Source organism: Contarinia nasturtii, unplaced genomic scaffold (assembly GCF_009176525.2).
Source record: "Contarinia nasturtii isolate CC-2019 unplaced genomic scaffold, AAFC_CNas_1.1 Cnas_scaffold_187, whole genome shotgun sequence".
Taxonomy (NCBI): domain Eukaryota; kingdom Metazoa; phylum Arthropoda; class Insecta; order Diptera; family Cecidomyiidae; genus Contarinia; species Contarinia nasturtii.
The window spans coordinates 8,726,873-8,746,787 of record NW_022197544.1 but is presented as its reverse complement, the minus strand read 5'-3'; the positions used below and the strand labels follow the sequence as shown (position 1 = coordinate 8,746,787).

The window sequence follows — 19,915 nt, the reverse complement described above, 5'->3', positions numbered from 1 at the left end:
TCTCTCTCTCTCTCTCTCTCTCTCTCTCTCTCTCTCTCTCTCTCTCTTATTCTCTTTCGCTGTATGTAATTTGGGATGTTTGAAAAGAGCGTCATCGTGCAAAAACATTGTACGAGTATTCAAAAAAAAGCATGAGTTATGGTTTAATGCCTCTGATCTTACTTCTGTGTTAACGATACATTTCGCTGAATATTGTGAACAAAAAAAATGTCACTAATTAGTGGTATTATAAGGTCGTTCTGTTAAATCTTCAACTTAAAAGATAATTAGATATCCTACAAAAGACCCATTTGATTTCCTTCTATTTTTTACGCATCGTTTTCCATTCAGTTTTCCCTATCGTCCATTCAAAACTGACGACGAATACTTTTACTTGGCATGTCTAACTCTTCGGTATTTTGATTTATCCTACGCAACGAGTGAGTGAGAGAGGGAATTCATCAAAAATGCATACGCTATGATATTGTAATTTTGTCCCAAGTGAGCGTGCATTTCATCGCAAAGAAATATTGAGTATTACTGACCTGAGAAAAAATTGAGCTGTTGATCAAATCAGCTATTTTGATTTAGATTATACTGTTTTACTCTTTGCCTTTCTTTTTCATCTCTTTCGATGACATTCTATGGCTTTTGCCAATCACTATCCTCTCTTATTGGTTACTTGGTGCGTGTAAAGGCATACCGACTATGGGCTCGCTTTACTTATTTTTTCGCTTTATCTATACATACTAAAAATACGCACACACACAAATACAAGATAAATAACTTTATTATGAATTCCTGTAAATGCGGTTCGATTCACATTAGAATATATTATCTTGATATTTTAAAATTTATTCATTCGTATTTGACTTGATTTTTCGTTTATCACTCTTTACGGTGCGTAATATAATCGAACGGTGTGTGTGCGTGTGTGATTTTACTTTTCACTTGTCTCTCTATCTCACTCTCTTCATTTTGGTGTCGCGCTTTTTATCTATCTATCTCAAACAAAATATCAATACACCTTTGGCATCGAACAAGTGAGCGACTGATATCGAAAGCATCGAATGCGCTATGGTATGAATTTTTATTGCTTTAATAGATACATTCTAACTTTTATTGATCATTTATTGGGCACAACGTTTTCGTTTGCCAAACGCGTTTTTCACATTTCGCCGTTTCACCTTTTGATGAGACACCTTTTCTCTACTCTGATGCTGTTGGTTTTTCTACTTCTTATTCTTCTTTCTGTCGTCGTCGTTATCTCTCTTCTAATCAAGAAAAACGGAAAAACTTCGAGACTTTTTTTCTCTTCGATTTCTTGATTTTTGTTTTCTTTCTCTCTCGCTCAATATATTTTGATCACATCTTCTCTCGTCTTTCGGTGTTTTCATTTATTCAGGCGTCTACCCATCTCCGTCCGCTCTGCATTCGCATCGATGAACGAAGAATGGCATTAGCCGAGGTTGATATGAATCAAATTCCGTTTCAAACTTATTAAATTCCGTTTTTCTCTTGTTTTTTTCTTCTGCTGCTGCTCCTGGGTTCGTTCTTATTATCATCATCTCCGCCTTTTTTAAAGGTATTTGCAATATTGGTGCGATGAAACGGTAATAGAGTTAGCGAAAAGTCAATAGATGCAACGGAGGAAAAATATTTCCGTAATGGAAAGCACAACAACAAAGAGAATAAAAAAATAATAATAATCGAAGATTTTCATATAGCGTGTGGCATGCGACGTGCGGTGTGCGCACAACTCATGATTTATGTATGCGTTTAGTTTTTCCATTGCGCTTTCACTCGCTTCAGCTAGTTGTGCTGAAACCGTATTGATGGAAAGGATGATATTGGGTAAAAAAAGGGAGCATAAATAATCATAATTCATAATAATCATTCGCCTTTATTTTTGTTCTCAACGCTGCTAATAAGTAATTGTCTGATTCAATAATCGTATTCATCATGCCATTACTATGAATTTGACTTGCAATTATTTTTTTCGTTCGAATCTTTCTATGCCGATCTCTTCATTTAAATTTTTCTCTTTCTCTCTCCATCTCTGTCTTGACAGTCATTTTCCCAATGGCATAGCCTAAAACAAATCGTTACGATCGAAAATGGCATATGGAATTCGAATTGGAATATAAATTTCTGTGAGAGTCTTTGATGCAGACAGCTTCACTAAAGCAATTATTCACGCACATTTATGGAGCTGTTGATTCGTTAAGATATTGAGAGGGGCCGGGCGTAACGAATTATGTGTAAATTTATTTCAACATGAAAACTAAGCAGGACATCGATGAGAGAGCTGTTTGCAAGAATTCGAAATCGAAGCGTAATTAATATAAATCATATATACAGGGTAGATAAATGTTCGTTTTGGAATTTATGAGTTTAAGAGCAACGCTCATTGAAATGGGAGCGCGACGCCATTCTTTCTCTCTTTCTCTCTTGTACGTAGATGAAAAATGTATTCAACAACTATATATTACACCAAATGCTTGAACGTTCAAGTGGCATTGGTTTGAACTTTGAATATATAAATGGGCATTAAGAATAAGAGACACAGAGCCTTCGACCATGTTAGCATTGAAATAAGAGTCTGAATAATTATCGACACTTATACCTTATATGAAACATTTGATTTTATGAGGCGAAAAAAGGCAACAATGACATAACGCATTGGATGAGCCAAGACTGGGCTGACACAATGATGGGGGATAATAAAGTGGAAAATGGTTATAATTTCAAATAAAAACGGTACTCTCATGATCTCGCATTTCTGCGAATTGAACGACACACACGAGATGCCCGCGCTTCAAATTGCCTTTTGTTATTTATGTTAAAATGACAAAATGCTATGATTTTGTACAATGGAAACACGAACGCGCGTGTGAGTATGTGGTCTGTTTGTGTTTTTATTGTTTTTTTGTCTTTCGGTATGGTTTTGCATTCAACTCATGTACATTACACCTAGGGGGAATTATCTATACGTTTATACGGTTTATACTCAAGTATTTTTTACCGAATATACTATGAATAGATGAAGACATCGCAAGTATGCCGCATATGCGTATAAACCATATATATGCGGAGTTATTTGCAAATATTATTTGCAAATATTCTTCGGTATATACGGTTTATATTCTTATACGCAGCATATTCGTTACTTATTTTATTCGATATTTTCCCCTAGCATTACACACAGTCAATGTTAATTTATGTTTCTGTATTGTTTGGTACACATGCTCGCGCAATTCAGATTTGCATGCTGAAGTGCTTTTGGCCCCAAAACTTTTATATATATAGATATATATTGAGGCATTGTTGAGCGAAACGCAACACTTCAAAATGAACAGATCAACACCGATGTACCAGACTATGTATGAACAAATTGTTATTGTATGAGGGGAAAATACGTGCGCAATATACAATTTCCGTTCTTTTTATCGTTAGTTTGTTATTCACTCAATTCGCTTCTTATTCGCAGTCAATATATTCACTTTAGACAGTTAGAAGCACACAAGAATGAGTTTGATGAATTGCACACATCAAACCTCCGGAAAAAATAAGAAGAGCAAAAAAAATTGGTGTCTGAAGCAGACAGAAGGCGATCAGCTTAAACGAGATATCGCCCTTATTTTCCTTGCCACATATTTGTTTTGTTGGTTTTTTTTTTCGTTCTTTTGACTGACAGAAAAACGGAAATGCTGATGTTTGGCGTGAAATAGAAAATTTATCCATTTTTAGCCTATCAAACATTTTATTGATCTGTTTCAATTATACGCACTTGATGGAACATACCGATTCCATAAATAACTACCAATTCATTACAACCCAAAAAATATTATAGAATGTTTAGCGGACGGGCACTTTTGTCCGCAAGACACCCCCCGTCTTGTGATGGTAAAATTTCGTAGGGCGTCCCTGGCAAAATTCATAGGGGGTCCTCGTAAGCGTCGATTTTATATAGTGTAAAAGGGGTTCAGAGCCCCTTTTTAGGTCCTCAGTTTTTCGTCCAAAATCCATAGCAAATCGAAAGAAATTTTCATTTCTGAAATTGATCACAACAAGAGTCATTTTCTAGGGGCCCCAATAATGTCTTTAATGTTCCGAAAATTATTTAAGGGGGCCCAGAAACTCTGGCCAACACCTATGGAATGGTATGGCAAACCATAACGCATTTGTTGATTTTCTATAACGCACATTTTTTATCTCAACCATATGCTTTTCACATGCGATCTTTTTCACGCTTACATATTTAAAAAAATATTGCCGAAAATATCCACCTAATTTTCAGTGATTTCAACCATTTGGCAAAGGTGGTAAATGTTTCGAAGCCGAAAATGTCAATTTTCTTTTTTTGCTTAGATTTTTGGGTTCCACCGTGCAAAGCACTTAAAACGAGCACATAAAAACGATTCTTAATGAATTTGAATTTGTTTGAACACACAACACTGTGTGCTGTGATATTTACTAGGGGCAAATCGCACTTTCAAAAATGACAATTATGAACATTCATCGGCGATTGTGCGCCATTTTGAACGGTTTCGTACCACTCGGTACCACTTTTGACAATTTTTGACCATTTTTGACAATTTTTCACGAATGTAGCGTGAATAATTTGAGTACAGCGCCACGAGCAGTGACAGCTAGAGTGACAGTAGATTATGGAGAATGTATACCCTGTATACCGCGGTATACCGCTCAAAAAAAATACAGAAAAGTAAAAAAAAATAAATATTTATTTATTTTTTGAATAAAAATTCATTTTCTTTGCAAAAGAAAAATTAGAATTTAAAATATTCGAAAATAATATTATTCACGCTATATTCGTGAAAAATTGTCAAAAATGGTCAAAAGTTGTCAAAAGTGGTACCGAGTGGTACGAAACCGTTCAAAATGGCGCACAATCGCCGATAAATGTTCATAATTGTCATTTTTGAAAGTGCGATTTGCCCCTAGGATATTTATTAATGGAAATGTCGGTGTATAGTGATTGTTTCTTTTTGCTTGCACCATCAACGTCGACATCGTTATTGTTGGTAAAATATTCTGGTGGGCGCAAAATTCAATGTAACAATATTCATGCCCATTATATCTATTGAAAATATCGAGAGGAGAGTATGTTTTTATTCAGACATTACTCAGCCATAAGCGCTGAATAACATATTCTCTTCTCGATATATTCAATAGATATGGCATTCATACTTTTCATTGAATCACAATACACCATTTTACTTGTCCAGACATTATAATGAGATATTTTCAGCCAGATGAATCAGCTCAGCCAGATATCGTCAGGAGCTGAAATTGAGTGAAAACAATGGAATTGATTGTTATGGTTATAATTACACTTACATTGCTACAATCACAATAACAATCACTTTTATTGTTTTCACTCCATTTCAGCTCCTGACGATATCTGGCTGAGCTGATTCATCTGGCTGAAAATATCTCTTTATAATGTCTGTACATGTCCGTTATTTGCCCTTCTCTCTCGCATTTTCCCTTGCGTTCTCAGTGCTTGGTGAATACGATTTTGAGTATAAAATGCACAAATAAAAAAAATTGGAACACACATACAAAATATAATACCCGGGAGGTTCTGTTCAGTGTTCGTCTTTTGTTGCCGTTTTGTTTCCCTTTTGTTTTGTCAATCAATCGAATTGTACAAAAGGTATGTGTGGCAAGTTTTGGTGGTATTTTATCGCGCGCACAACTGAGAGAAGAAGAAGAAGAAAAAACACAGCGAGAACAATGCGTTCCGGTTTCCTCGACGCGATTATTACATTGCAGAAAGACGGAGATGGAAAATAGCACATGCATCCAAACAAACTTATTTAGTTGCTAATTAATTTGCTTTAATTGTTCCCAATTCTCTTTCCTCTTATGTTCGTGCGTTCTTCAAATTACACATTCTCTTCCATACATACCCTCCATGTTATTTTTTCTTTTCTCTTCGGTTTTTGCCCAGTGCTTGCGTGTTTTTGCCATTTGTGAGGGTACACGAATAGTGCACAGTTTGCGAACCAAATTTTCGGTATTTTTGTGTTATTATAATGTTATATATACACCAAAGGAAAATCTAATGGAAATCTGTGTTTATACAAATTTGATCTCTCTTTTTTTCTGGCTTGCTCTCCTGACGGAACATGGATTTTGTTGTATCCAGTGGTGATATGCCTGCAGCAACAATGTTTTCTAAGTTCAAAAGCGGAGCAGCTACACCACAAAATCCAATAGATAGCAATCCAATAGTTCAACATTTTGAAATTAGCAAACAAACTGCATGCGCCGGACCCGAATTGATATGGAAAATCCACGATGGATTCAAAAAAAGTGATGGACGCGTAAGTATACATACATTTTATATTTTCACTCATTATGTTTGTCCGTTACCCATTACACCGCGATGAGGTGAGGAACAGACTAATGGTCGAAGTTCCATGTTTGCATAATGCGAACATTTTGGATTATTCTCTTAATGCGACCATGAGGTTGATTTACACAAACGTAAAAAAGGACAAAAAAGAAAAAAACTTTACTCTGAAAATCGAAATTTTAACTAAATTATTTCCCAAATATCTAAATTATTTCCCAAAACTACGACTTATTTTCGCATTTTGCTGCGAAAAAACAAACAAATTAATCGATTAATTTCAAAAAAATGTCAACCTTCGTGTGCGCTTTCCTGATCGAAAACTTATGAGGCAGTTTTTCGAAGCTGTCATTCTATTTGTTTATTATATCGTTTGTGTCTGTTGTGTCCGTCGTTCTCTTCGTCGAACAAAAAAAAACATTCAAAAGAGGTGTGTTGACTTACCATTTCGAACGGCACGATTGTTTGCACGAAATTTTTCCATTATAATCAACCGCTTATGTTTCATTTTCAAGGGCTTTCACGAATATGAATGGAATAACAAAGACACAAAAAATGATAAGTTTACATAATTTTACTAATAAATACGCCACAAAATACTAGGTTGGACTTCATTTTGCTCGTCAATAAAAAAAACTATATTTAGTTAGTCCACCATCGAAGTACATACTTGTCTCATTGTGTCAACACTCAGCAGTGTATTCAAAAAAAAAAAAAAAAACGGCACTATTCAATGTCTGATTCACTATTCAATGTCTCCTTGACAAGGGAAAGAAATGAAGAAAAAAGCAAAGCTTTGACTCTTCAATCTATTTGATTTACAAAAAATTGTAGTGACGCAAACTCTCATTTTAATTCAAATCACATGCGTTATTTGGGTTCATAAAGACTATTTTGGTGGATATAAAGAGCATAATGTATCCATTGTGATTTTCAGTCTATTTTTGAAGGTTACCATGAAGTTGACCATGAAAACGTTTTATAAATTATCTAAACTACGTTCACTTTTAATCCCTTGTGGAAAAAAAATGACTGACTCACCATAAATTAAGTCGAATTTGATCACTTTTATTCGATTAAAATTACCAATAGATGATTGAAAACGAATATAGTCGGCTATGTGTCAGAGTTAACTAAAAGTGATTATAGTCAACATAGTTGACAAAAATCAATTTCATATACTTATAGTTAACCGTAGTTAACTATGATCACAATCGACATTTCTCAACTCAAGTTACATGAAGACGCATAAAGTCACTTATAGTTAACTTTAGTTGGTTGAAATACTAGCTGAAATATCAGCCATTTTTGTCCCAAATTAGTCAATTTATAGTCGGCTATGAAGTCGAAATATTTCCACAAGGGATTACATGCATGTCAATATTCATCATAAGTGTATTTTAAATTAACGGACGTACACACCTTTTTCGCATCGAAAACAATATTGTTTCGCATATTGAATTGCTTCAATCATTATATGAATGTCCGAGAATGAAAGTGAGTCTTCTCCTGAGAACATAGAAATGTGTAACAAATCTTAAAGATTTCATTGAATTGTAGTACCAACGCAAATTTTATTGAAATGAAACACGGCGTGTTACACTTCAATAAATTTTGTTTTGGTATTACATTTTGAAAAATTGCTTGCCGTGTGTTTCAATTTAAAATGCTTTTTTTGATGTTAAGAATAAAAAAAAATTGATTTTGATGTTACGAATAGAAAAAATTGGTTAAAAAAAAGACTAATTTTTACGCTTTTTATGAGATCGATCAGAAAAGTCGTGAAAAAATCTTCAACATGAATTGGAATGTAAATCAAATGCAGACAATATATTTAGCTGCCGTCATCTGGATATTTCAGCTCATCTGGATGCCGTCAGCAGATGATGCGAAGTGAAAACGATAGAAGTGATGGTTATAGTAATACCAGTATATAACAAGCTTATATACCTATAACAATCACTTCTATTGTTTTCACTTCGTATCATCTGCTGACGATATCCAGATGAGCTGTAATATCCAGATGGTGACAGCTAAATATATTGTCTGATCAAATGCCAACATATAAGGTTATTCAATAGGTATCACATAGCAAGCTTATATGAAACTTTCGGATACTCGGTATAGAGCACTCAAACAGTGAAAAAAGTCCAGATCGTGATTTAGATGATATGGAATGCGATTTTTTTCATTCTGATTTCACCAGGTGATACAGAAAATTGAGTAGTATTTGAGAATTGAAGAAAAAAAATTAATTATTTTTTTTATTTTTCGCGATTTTTTACCATCTTTATGGGAGGCTTGTATGAAAAACACGGAAGACCGCTGAAATGACAAACGCCAAATATATACGGACCTACGGCAGTGCCATTTCTGTATCACCTGGCGAAATCAGAATGAAAAAAATCGCATTCCATATCATCTAAATCACGATCTGGACTTTTTTCACTGTTTGAGTGCTCTATACCGAGTATCCGAAAGTTTCATATAAGCTTGCTATGTGATACCTATTGAATAACCTTATATGTTGGCATTTGATTTACATTCCAATTCATGTTGAAGATTTTTTCACGACTTTTCTGATCGATCTCATAAAAAGCGTAAAAATTAGTCTTTTTTTTTTAACTCGTAAACAATCAAAACCAATTTTTTCTATTCGTAACATCAAAATCAATTTTTTTTTATTCGTAACATCGTAGAAAAGCATTTTAAATTAAAACACACGGCAAGAAATTTTTCAAAATGTAATACCAAAACAAAATTTATTCATCACGCCGTGTTTCATTTCAATAAAATTTGCGTTGGTACTACAATTCAATGAAATCTTTAAGATTTGTTACACATTTCTATGTTCTCAGGAGAAGACTCACTTTCATTCTTGGACATTCATATGAACATAAATAATTGAATACAGATGAGTTGAAAGGTCATCGGGTAAACCAAATGGGTTTGAATTGTGAAACAGTTCGTTCAATATCCTAAAATGTTCAACCCCTTGATTTCGTTATATGTTGGTTGCTGTGTGTACGTCGGCGGATATGTCTAGAATAGATTAATAGACATTGGTGGGTCGTCGAAATTTGACGTATTTTGAATATCCATAACCAAATCAAATTGGAATAATGTCTGTGAGTTAGCATATACAAAATGATGGGTTGCATTTTAATCAGCTAATAGTGGATTAAATGAACTGGCAAAAAAACAATCGACTCAAGAATATGGTCGTGATAGTTGATATGCGATGGTGTTCTTTCTCTTTCTCTCCACAAGGATAGTCGTATTCTTATTAAAAGGCCAATTTTCCATGCAAAACGCCATATGTGCTTTCCACTTCGTAATTGACATACACAAAAAAAAGGGATGAAAAAAGGTTGTAATCCGGTATACATACACAACCATCCTTAAGACGAAACAAATCTCCTCAACGAAAAAAGACGGTTGCTACCGTCACCATCTCTCCGGACACAAATTTCAATGGGAATTATTCACAAATTGACTTGAAATTCATAAAAAATTCACCAACTTCACAAAATAAAAGGAATAAACTTCTTTTATAATCTGTTAAGTAAAGACTTTAGAATGTTCGGGGCGAAGTGGCTTAATACTCTTCTCTCTCTCTTCGTCTCCCAATTGCCTTCTTTTGGACTTGTTTTGTCGAATCCCACGCACGCGTTCAATGTGCAACATGACATAAAACAAAGTTAAAGAGTAAGAAATATATACAAAAGCAAAGCTTTAGATTGGCATTGAAAAAGTCTTACGTCATTTTGAGGTGGCAGTAAATGTAGGTGGTGATTATATTTATGCGCGTGACGTATGCATTTTCTTTCATGGTTCAACAACTATTGCAAAAAAAAGAGAGAGAAGAAAATCGAAATGGGTAATTTGGTTGTTTTTATTTTATTTGGATAAACAACTACAACCTCTCGACATCTATTTTTGGTAAAAGTAAACACTTCGTTACAGTTAACGATGAAGTTTATTTGGGTTGAAATAAAATGGTATTATCTCTCTCTCTCTCTCTCTTCCAAAATCATCTCTGTAGGAATGTTCGATATTTATATTTGAAAAACGATGCGCCGAGAAACTTCATAAACCAAAACGGAAAGAGACCGTAACAGAGATTTTAAGAAATTCGATTAAGCAACTAGAACGATTTCGGCATCCAAAGGTATATCCAAAGAAAATTCCGTTTATATCATCATCATCGAATTTGTTATCGATATACCTTCGGCTTTTTTTTCTTCTGTCCCTTTCCCATCCAGATACTACAAATTATTCATCCGGTCGAAGAATGTCCAGAAACGTTAGCATTTGCAACGGAACCAATATTCGCGAGCTTAGCAAATATACTTGCATACCAGGTAATTTCGAATACCATTGCCAATTTCGATTACTTGGAAATGGGTCGTCTGTGTGATATAGAGCATAAGGATGCGCTCTTTTGTACGCACTACGCACATGCACACCATAAATTGAAGTGTCATTTAAATTTATTTATATCGAAACAGGAATCATGTAGTACGGTACAAACAGGACCACCAAGCACCGGAGCATCACACATACAACCGCCGGGACAAATACAACGGCCAGCCCATGCAAAAGAATATTCATTCCTTGACATGGAACTTCGTTATGGATTGTTGCAGGTAACAACACCAACGACAACAAAAAAAAAGAAGATTTAAATCGAAAACAAAATGGATATCCGAACGCATTCATTCGAAGGCAGGCCAAATTTCGGCGAAAAGAAATGTTTCATTTAATCAACTGGATTGACCGACATACCGATTTCTTTTCTCTCTCTCTTTTTTTCGTTTTCGCCGGAACTTTTCCACAACAGATTACCGAAGCTCTAACATTTTTACATTATTCCGGTCATGTCATTCATCGCAATGTTTGTCCTTCGTCAATTTTGGTGACAAAAAGAGGAACATGGAAACTATCCGGACTAGAATTTACTGGTGAGTTTATAATCACATATTGGGTGTATAAATTAATTTTGAGGGATTTTTGTGTGAAAAGAAACATTTATTTAAAATAACAAGAATGAGTACTTTAACCAATGTATTGCCCATCGTTTGCTATGACTTCCGCCCATCTTCTTGGTAGCTTGTCGATTCCGCGTCGAAAGAATTCCTCATCTTTTGAGGCTATCCATTCATCGATCCATTTTCGCACTCCTTCAGGATTTCGAAACGATATCTCGGACAAGCCAATTTGCATCGATCGAAACAAGTGGTAGTCAGAAGGAGCAAGGTCTGGAGAGTACGCGGGTTAATCAAGCCGATCCCAACCGAAGTCTTGTACTTCTGCCTGGCATTATCATCGTGAAACACAACTTTGTCTTGTTTAGACGCTATCCGTGGCCGTTTAATCTTCAATGCATGCTCCATTTTGATTAATTGCATGCGGTAGCGTTGGGCTGTAACCGTTTCACCTGGTTTTAGCAGCTCATAATACACGACACCTTTTTGATCCCACCAAATGCACAGCATAACCTTCAGGCAATGAATGTCTCGTTTTGACTGCGATGGTCCTGGTTGGCCTGGATCAACATACGCTCCTTTACGTTTGGGGTTGTCGTAATAGACCCACTTTTCATCGCCCGTGACAATTCGACTCAAAAAACTATGTTTTTTGTGTTCTTTGAGATGTTCTCTGCATGCTGTGATTCGTGCTTTGAGTTGATTTTCAGTCAGTTGATGTGGTACCCATTTTCCTAGCTTTCGAATCTTTCCCATGGCATGTAAACATCCGGAAATGGTTGCTTGAGTTACATTTAACTCCATTGTGAGTTCTTTTTCGGTTCGGGCAAGAGGTGTAATGCGCTCAATAAGCGTAATGCTTTGTTTGCCGAACTTCGTATAGACAGTGCCATCTATATATAGAATGGGATATTATTTCACAAGTTTGAGAATGAGCGCATATGTTATTCCAAAAATTGTTGAAAAATAATTTAATAAATTGTTTCATTTTTTTGTTTTGAAAGTGAAGTTAGCACAATTAGCATTAAATAATTTCTATTTAAAAAAACATAAATTTATATGCGTTTTAATTTAACTTAAAAAGCCTCGGGTGTAGAGTGTGTAGATCTTGTAGAAATGATTTTGTTAAAATCCTCATACGTAAACTTATAAGTGTGAGTGTGACATTTGACAGATAGATACAAAACGTAATGTTATTGTTCTCTTACATACTTGTCATACACTCGTGCGAATTATTCTGTTCTGTTAAGTTCGTTTATTCCGTTCATTTATTTTATTTATATTCTTAATCTCGCAATCACATCGCAAAATTGCGTAAAAATGGCAGATTCTATTAACAGTTTTATTGATCTTGACACCGGCTGTATAAAATATCCTGATGGAGACTTTACTTTTATATTAAACTTTATTCTGTTTAGTTCGCCAAAAGATAGAGTGAGGGCGTTAGTGTGACAGATTTCATATAAAAAAGCTACTGTATTAGAGATCTTGTTCGGGCCGAGTTTTCATCCAATAATGCTTGCAATTCTGCATCTTCGAACTTTTTTGGCTGACCTGACCGTTCTTGGTCTTCCACGTTGAAATCACCACTTTTGAAGCGTCGAAACCAGTACTCGCATGTTTTAATCGATATTTTATGGTCAGAACCATAAGTTTCCGACCATAATCGATGGCTCTCAGCGGCACTTTTCTTCGAATTAAAGAAGAAAAGTAAAACTTCCCGCAAATGCTGTTTTTTTGGCACATATGCTGACATGATTGTAAGCGAAAAAATTATGTTGTTTACACTTTGACAAAATAACACATTCTGAAAACTAATGTCAAATGATGTGGCTTTCACGTGAATAAAGTTACAGTATGGTCCGATGCGTTACAGTACAAGTTACGCCATCTGGTAGAAATCCCTCAAAATTAATTTATACACCCAATATATACACATACAAACACATATACAGAATATAAAAATGGAAATAGAGAGGATTAAAGTGTATCTTTATCCAATGCACACGATTCGATTTTATTATGCTATAACTTACGATCGGAATTAATCGTTTGGTTTTCCATCCCCGCCTCTCTCTCTCTCTCTCTCTCTCTCCTCTCACACACACTTTACACCATTTGTTGCAAAAATTAATCAATTTGCAATTTTCATTTGGCTTCATCTGTTTTGTTTTCTTCAATTTATTTCATCTTTTTGTACTTGGTCTTTGTGTTATACAAATTCCCAGAACGAGCTAATGAAATTGACCCTGTTGATCCTGTGCCATGCCAACCATGGAGCTCACGTGCATCGAAAATGACTCAACCCAATTTGGACTACATGGGTATGTAAAATACGTGTTTTTTTTCTTCTTCTCTGCCGTAGGTTGTATGCTGTTTTCCATTGTGTATCGAAATTGCAAACTAATTGACTATTACTTCGTTCCATCGACAAATTAGAGTATATTTAAGAGGCACGCGCGAAAGCGAAGAAATATTTATCGAGCTCTGCTTTTGATTTGCGTTTGAACAAATGATGATTATGCGAGATAATATGCTGTTTTGTGTATGTGTATGGGGTTCTTTTTTGTGTGTCATTGGATTATTCAAGTTTTTAACCAGGTCAAGGTCTCAATGAACAACAAGAATTACAACTAACAGAAGAAGAAAAAAACGACCCCACACACACCGTGTATGCATTTGTGTATAGATGGGCTTAAAATTTATTAGTGGAATGTTTTTTTTTATTCGAATAATTTAAAGAGATTTATTTTTATCGTATAGATTTGTTTGTATATCGCTTTTGGATTGCGTGTCTATCCCCTAGCTGTATGTACATAATTTTCATTTATACAAAAACGTACGAGGTTTAATAATTTACTTTGTGTATGTGAGCTCATTTCTGCATCGATTATTATTCGTGCTTATATGCTTCGATCTCATGTTTATCGGTTCAATTATTCAACCTAAGCATTGCAGCTTTGTTGTTCTTTTTTCTTCCATTTTCTCTATTATTATTATGTTGTTGTTGTTTTTTTCACCGTTTTCTTATGCAGCTCCTGAAAATCAAATACTTTCCAAGTGCTCTATATTAAGTGATATGTTTTCGCTGGGCTTAGTGATCTGTACGATATTCAATCAAGGCCATGCACTGATTCAGGCCAATAATTCAGCTTCAACATATTTAAAGCAAATGGAAGTGGTAAGTTTCATATGCTTATTTGTTGAATACCAATATATTGAATCCGTTCTCATACACATGTTTAATTGGATTTTGATTTTTCTTCATTCTCCTTTGCTGATCAATAATCATTTTATTTCTCTGCATTACATTCGACATGATTTCATAAGTTGCCTGAATCCATTCAGAAAATGCTACCTCGCATACCAGTACCATTACAAGAAGCTGTGTCACGTCTTACGGTGAAAGACTCAATGTCACGACCAACTGCTCAACTTCTGCAATTGATCAAATATTTTGGGTAAGGATTAAAATTTAACTAATTAAGTGTGCTTTATAACGGCCAGAAAAAAATGAATGAAGAATAAAAACACATGCCAAAATTAAATTTTCCACGACTGAATAATTTTCCACGACTTTATCATCATTAATCATTATCATTTCAACGCCAAATTTATTTTATCACATTGCATTCGCTTCAATGTTCACATCATATGCTCTGCATTCATTCATTCCAACTCTTATATTTCTTCTTTTCTCTCTTTTTTTTGTGTTGCCAGATTGTGGCGCAATGTTAATAATAATTTTTTTGTATTAAGACTTTTCAAAGCCATAATTATGATTAATTTTAAAAGTTTTTATTGATTCATTGCGATTTTTTATGCGGCTTCAAGTGCGCACAGAAACACCCACCCATCTTCTCTCAACAGAATGATAACGGGTGGCAAAGTGCACGCGCGAACGAGCAAGAGAGATGGATAGAGAGTTTTCGTAATTCATGTGAAAGTGGCGATGCAATTAAAAGTTTTTTTGATGCCAGTGTTAAAATTTTATTTATAAAAATCTCTTTTTTTTTAAACTGTCTTACCACACAGCGATACAACGTTGCATGTGCTGCAATTTTTAGACGTAATCAATATGAAGGATCCCACACAAAAAGCGTTCTTTTATAAAGCCACATTGCGTGAAGCATTGCCGTATATTCCCCGGGTAAATTGCTAAATTCAAAATAAAAAAACATACTACAATACAATATATACACATAATATTCTAGAGAATGGTCTTAGATAGACAATTTTCCAAATATCTTTGTATATATAAATAAGTATAGAAAGTACGACGATAAACAAAGGTGGAATGAGACGGATGAAAATTCATTTTCAATCGGTCGTTACCTTGGTTATTTCTAGCCATATACCAGTAGTGTGCGAGGAAAATTTTTCAGGGGGGTGATTTTCCAAAAACAAGAAATTCTCTAGCAAATCAGACAAATTTTCGTTTTTTTTTTTTTCGAAAGAATTTTCTCCGCGAAAAACCCCAGCAAGTCGGAAAAAAATCTCTCGGAGCCAAAAACCCTAGCAAATTGAAAGAATTTTTCTCAATTTTCTACATTGATGAGCTAAAAAAAAAAGGTCTTCACTTTTTGAATCAAAAACCCAAAGCAAATTCGAATAAATTTCACGAAAAAAAATTCTCATCCACATCACAGGAGGGGGGTAAACCACCCTACCCCCCCCCCCTCCGCACACTACTGCCATATACTATTACTTTCTTCTCGATGTATTTGATTGTAAATGTTGTTGTTGTTGTTGTTGTTTTGTTCTAATTATGTGTGCATTTTTGCAACCTATAGAAACTGTGGTGGCTACACGTTTGGCCGTCTCTACAGCATGAAATTCGAATGGGTGAAGTATTGGCTGCTGTTTTACAGCCAGCGTTAGCATTAGTGGCCGAGGCAACACAAAATGAATATGAAACATACATTTTACCGACATTCAGGTAGTTTTGTTTTTTTTGCATTTAATAATACGTAAAAGCAGCATTCCGATCAAACGAAAACCAATTTGCTGACATATTTTTTTTTTTGTTGTCTGTTACAGAGTGGTTTTTGCTGCACCAAAATCAATCCAAGCAACAGTAGCGATATTAGAAAATCTACACGTTATTTTAGAGAAAACACCACAAGATGACATACGAACGGAAATTTTGCCATTGCTGTTTAATGCATTCGAAAGTTCAACCATTCAAGTGCAGGTTCCAAAATATCAATTATACTTTCTCCCCGCTCAATTTTACTTTTTTTTCTCATTTATAACGAAAAACATGAATTTTTGTTTGATTGTGGTTTTTGTAGGGAGCAGCGTTGTTGGCTGTGACCAATGTTTATGAGTGGCTGGACGAGGTGTCAATTCGAAAAATGATCTTACCAAAAATCAAGATTGTTTTCGAGAAAAACCATAATGATTTAAAGATTGTAGAGAGAGTATTACAATGTATAGAACTAAATTTGGATAAGCTCGATAAATCACAGGTAAAATAGAGAGAGAAAAAACCCCAAACAAACATTTCGGTATTAAAATGAATGACACAAACGATGGTTATTTACGACTTGCATTGTTCGACATAAACACACAAACGTATATGCTTTTCGCTTGCAGATTATCGATGAGGTATTACCATTGCTGTGGGAGGTTCGGCTGTCCGATCCAGATATTATTCTTCGGGTTGTTCGTAAGTGATAAATTTTTACAGATTGGTTTATGTACTTTATAAAGAGAATGAAATTTGCGTTCTGAAAATGCCATACATAAACCAATCATTCCTGATTCTTTTTTTTCATCCCTATTTCTATTTTTCTTTACTCGGTTATTTCTCTTGCTTCTCCGGTTTTCGTTTTAGATATCTATCGAATAATGTTAAGTGACAAGAAGTACGGTCTTTCGGTGAATTTAATGGCAACAAGAGTAATGCCATCGCTGTTACCACAAACGGTAAATCCATCATTGAATTTGGAACAATTTACGATTCTATTGGAAACGTTGCAAGAAATGTTGGACCACATTGATCGACAACAACGCAATAAATTGAAGTTGGATAATTTGTCGATACCATCACCAGAGCGACATCGTCCATTACGGCATCAATTTTCGTCAGATAATATGCACGTCCCACCATTCAATATACCCAATTTGCGCATTGACCAACGGAAAACATCGAGCGCTGAGGATATGGCACGCAAAAATTCAACAGGTACAATTTCTCTCTCTCTTTTATCTCCTTTTTTTCTCAATCGGTGTGTTTTTGCTGCTGCTACCGCTGCCGCTGTTTTTGTTATTTTTGATGCTGATGCTTTGATATATTCTATTAAAAGTCAATTGGGAACTGAACCAAATATATAAACCAATACACTGTTGTAATAGTCATATGAAATTGACTTTTATTCTTCTTTCTCCATCTCCTTTTCATGCATTAACTGCGTGTAATGTGGTGTTTGTGATGATGTTTCAAAAATCAAAAATACAGGTTCTGGTGTCCTTGGCGGTTGGTGGTTTGGCAATTCACCATCATCACCGGATAGCAATTTTCTGCGAGTTGCAAATGCATTTCCGAATCGTCGTTTATCTGATAATACATTGATGACACCAAAAATTCGCATAGCACCATCATGTGCATCATCTCCTGGTGGCACACCAGGCAGTGGCCTACCAATTCGACGTCACAGCAGTATTGGACCACAGGAACGTCGCGGATCGGCTATCAATCTATCACCACCAACGGTGAGTTTTTTCCATTCGCCAATTTCTTTTTTTTTTGTTGATCTATCTAGACATTTTCTTCGTGTGCCATATAGCAAAAACCTTACTACATATAGAGCGTATATATATATATATATAAATTCGACGTTATAATCATATGACTTTCTCTCCATAGAAATTGAAGTATTAGAATACATCTCTTTAGACCATTATATTATGCATATATAATATACGTACATTTTAATATTACTTGATTCAGTTAGTCTGTAGGGCTTTATCAGTAGCATTTTTTAATTTAGATCTTAAATCTTTTGTAGAACTCTTGTGTTTTTTTAAAGAAATGGCTAAGAAGGAAGTCTTACATTTTTTTTCTACTCTAACTTGTATATAAATACCTAATTTGAAATCTTCGCTTTTACTCGGCGCATTCCAATCTTAGCTGTAGCAAAACAAACAAACAAACACACACAACAAACAATGGCTTTTCAATTTTAACACATTTTCAAACCCTTATTTCAAACTGGGGGATAGAAACGCATCACAAAGTTCAAATCTATTCTTTCCCGATACTTATATTTTCAGTCTTTTCACATCCATTATCAAAAGTATCGAAACCTTCTTACAGAATCTATGCAAACTATGAAATCTTTGGACGAAATATTTTAAATTTCAATAAGTTACTATATGTCTATTGGTGAGATCTAAAAGAACGCAAGTGTGTTCGACTTTGTCGCAATAAAGGAATGTATGTTTTGCGCCAAGTAAATTTTGAAAAAAGAGAGTATGTATTTCGGCTGAATCAGTTGTTGGAAAAGGGATGCATGTTTCAGTTTTGTTGGTTTGGATAAAAGAACGTAAGTGTCTTTGTTCTGGAAGTGGGCTTTGGTGGATCCTCAGGATCATCAGAACCGCTCCCAGTTCTGGAAATGGACCCTCAGGATGGGCCAGGGCATTGTCAAACCATAGTCTGGTCCATCCTGAGGATCCACCAAAACCCACTTCCAGAACTGTGAGCGGTTCTGATGATCCTGAGGATCCATCGAAGCCCAGTTCCAGAAAAATCATCGTTAAACATGCATCCCTTTTTTAACAACTGATTCAAAATCACTTACTTTCCTTTTGCAAAATTTATTTGGTGCGAAACATGCTTTCCTTTTAGTAAGACAGAATTGGCAAAACACATACATTCCTTTTCCAAAATTCAAAGCGAAAAAAAAACATACGTTCTTTTAGATCTCACCCATAGATGTGTCTAACCCCTAGCTCCTGTTACTTAATTATGTTATTTTTATATTGTTAACGCTTTTACGATTCATGAATAACATTTCGTTATTATTCTCGCCTATACAGTTTTGTAATAAAGCTTATTTTTTATTCCTAATTCTCAAACAATATTTTATGCTTTTTTCATTTTTAATTCATTGAAATGCGTTCGAATTGCATTCATTCTGTTTACGTAGATCTCATTTTTGTTTAAATTTACCCGAAATTACAGCCAAAAAAAATGCACACCGCTTTTCTTAACTCTCGTCATGACTTGGCCAAAATGTGCATGAAATAAAATAAAAAATAAAATTATACGTAGTTTGATTACATTTTTAGAAATACGAATCATTTTGGTTTTTGTAGACGGTCATTTCGAAATGACGTTTTTTAGATAACGCAGTAATAATGTTTAGAAGACATTCAATTCTTTTTTTAGATACACTCATTAGAGAAATGACAATTTTACACTCAATTGGTTTTGAATGACAGAGCAGAGATTGCTTGAAGTTTAACATCAGAAGAAACAAACCGTTCAAACACTTGCGAAATAAAATTCTATGAAAATCATTCGCATTTGAAAGGCCACTTTTAAAAATCGAAAGAA

The 19,915-nt window shown here is 34.8% G+C and overlaps 2 protein-coding genes across 3 annotated transcripts in view; both read left to right on the top strand.

The window, feature by feature from the left end:
• Window positions 1-19,915, top strand: part of LOC116352054 — a 587,314-nt gene that overhangs the window by 71,610 nt on the left and 495,789 nt on the right. The gene's annotated exons all lie outside the window — the stretch shown is intronic.
• LOC116352050 (SCY1-like protein 2) overlaps window positions 1-19,915 on the top strand; it is a 41,300-nt gene that overhangs the window by 4,146 nt on the left and 17,239 nt on the right. For both annotated transcript variants that reach the window (XM_031784299.1, XM_031784298.1), the window contains exons 2-16: window positions 6,155-6,332; window positions 10,407-10,532; window positions 10,627-10,725; window positions 10,873-11,010; window positions 11,205-11,325; window positions 13,578-13,673; window positions 14,385-14,530; window positions 14,680-14,810; window positions 15,385-15,499; window positions 16,143-16,288; window positions 16,390-16,543; window positions 16,644-16,820; window positions 16,948-17,020; window positions 17,189-17,539; window positions 17,813-18,066. In XM_031784299.1, coding sequence (XP_031640159.1) covers window positions 6,162-6,332; window positions 10,407-10,532; window positions 10,627-10,725; window positions 10,873-11,010; window positions 11,205-11,325; window positions 13,578-13,673; window positions 14,385-14,530; window positions 14,680-14,810; window positions 15,385-15,499; window positions 16,143-16,288; window positions 16,390-16,543; window positions 16,644-16,820; window positions 16,948-17,020; window positions 17,189-17,539; window positions 17,813-18,066 — 2,298 coding nt within the window. In that variant the 5' untranslated portion in view covers window positions 6,155-6,161. The remainder of the gene's footprint in view (window positions 1-6,154; window positions 6,333-10,406; window positions 10,533-10,626; window positions 10,726-10,872; window positions 11,011-11,204; window positions 11,326-13,577; window positions 13,674-14,384; window positions 14,531-14,679; window positions 14,811-15,384; window positions 15,500-16,142; window positions 16,289-16,389; window positions 16,544-16,643; window positions 16,821-16,947; window positions 17,021-17,188; window positions 17,540-17,812; window positions 18,067-19,915) is intronic.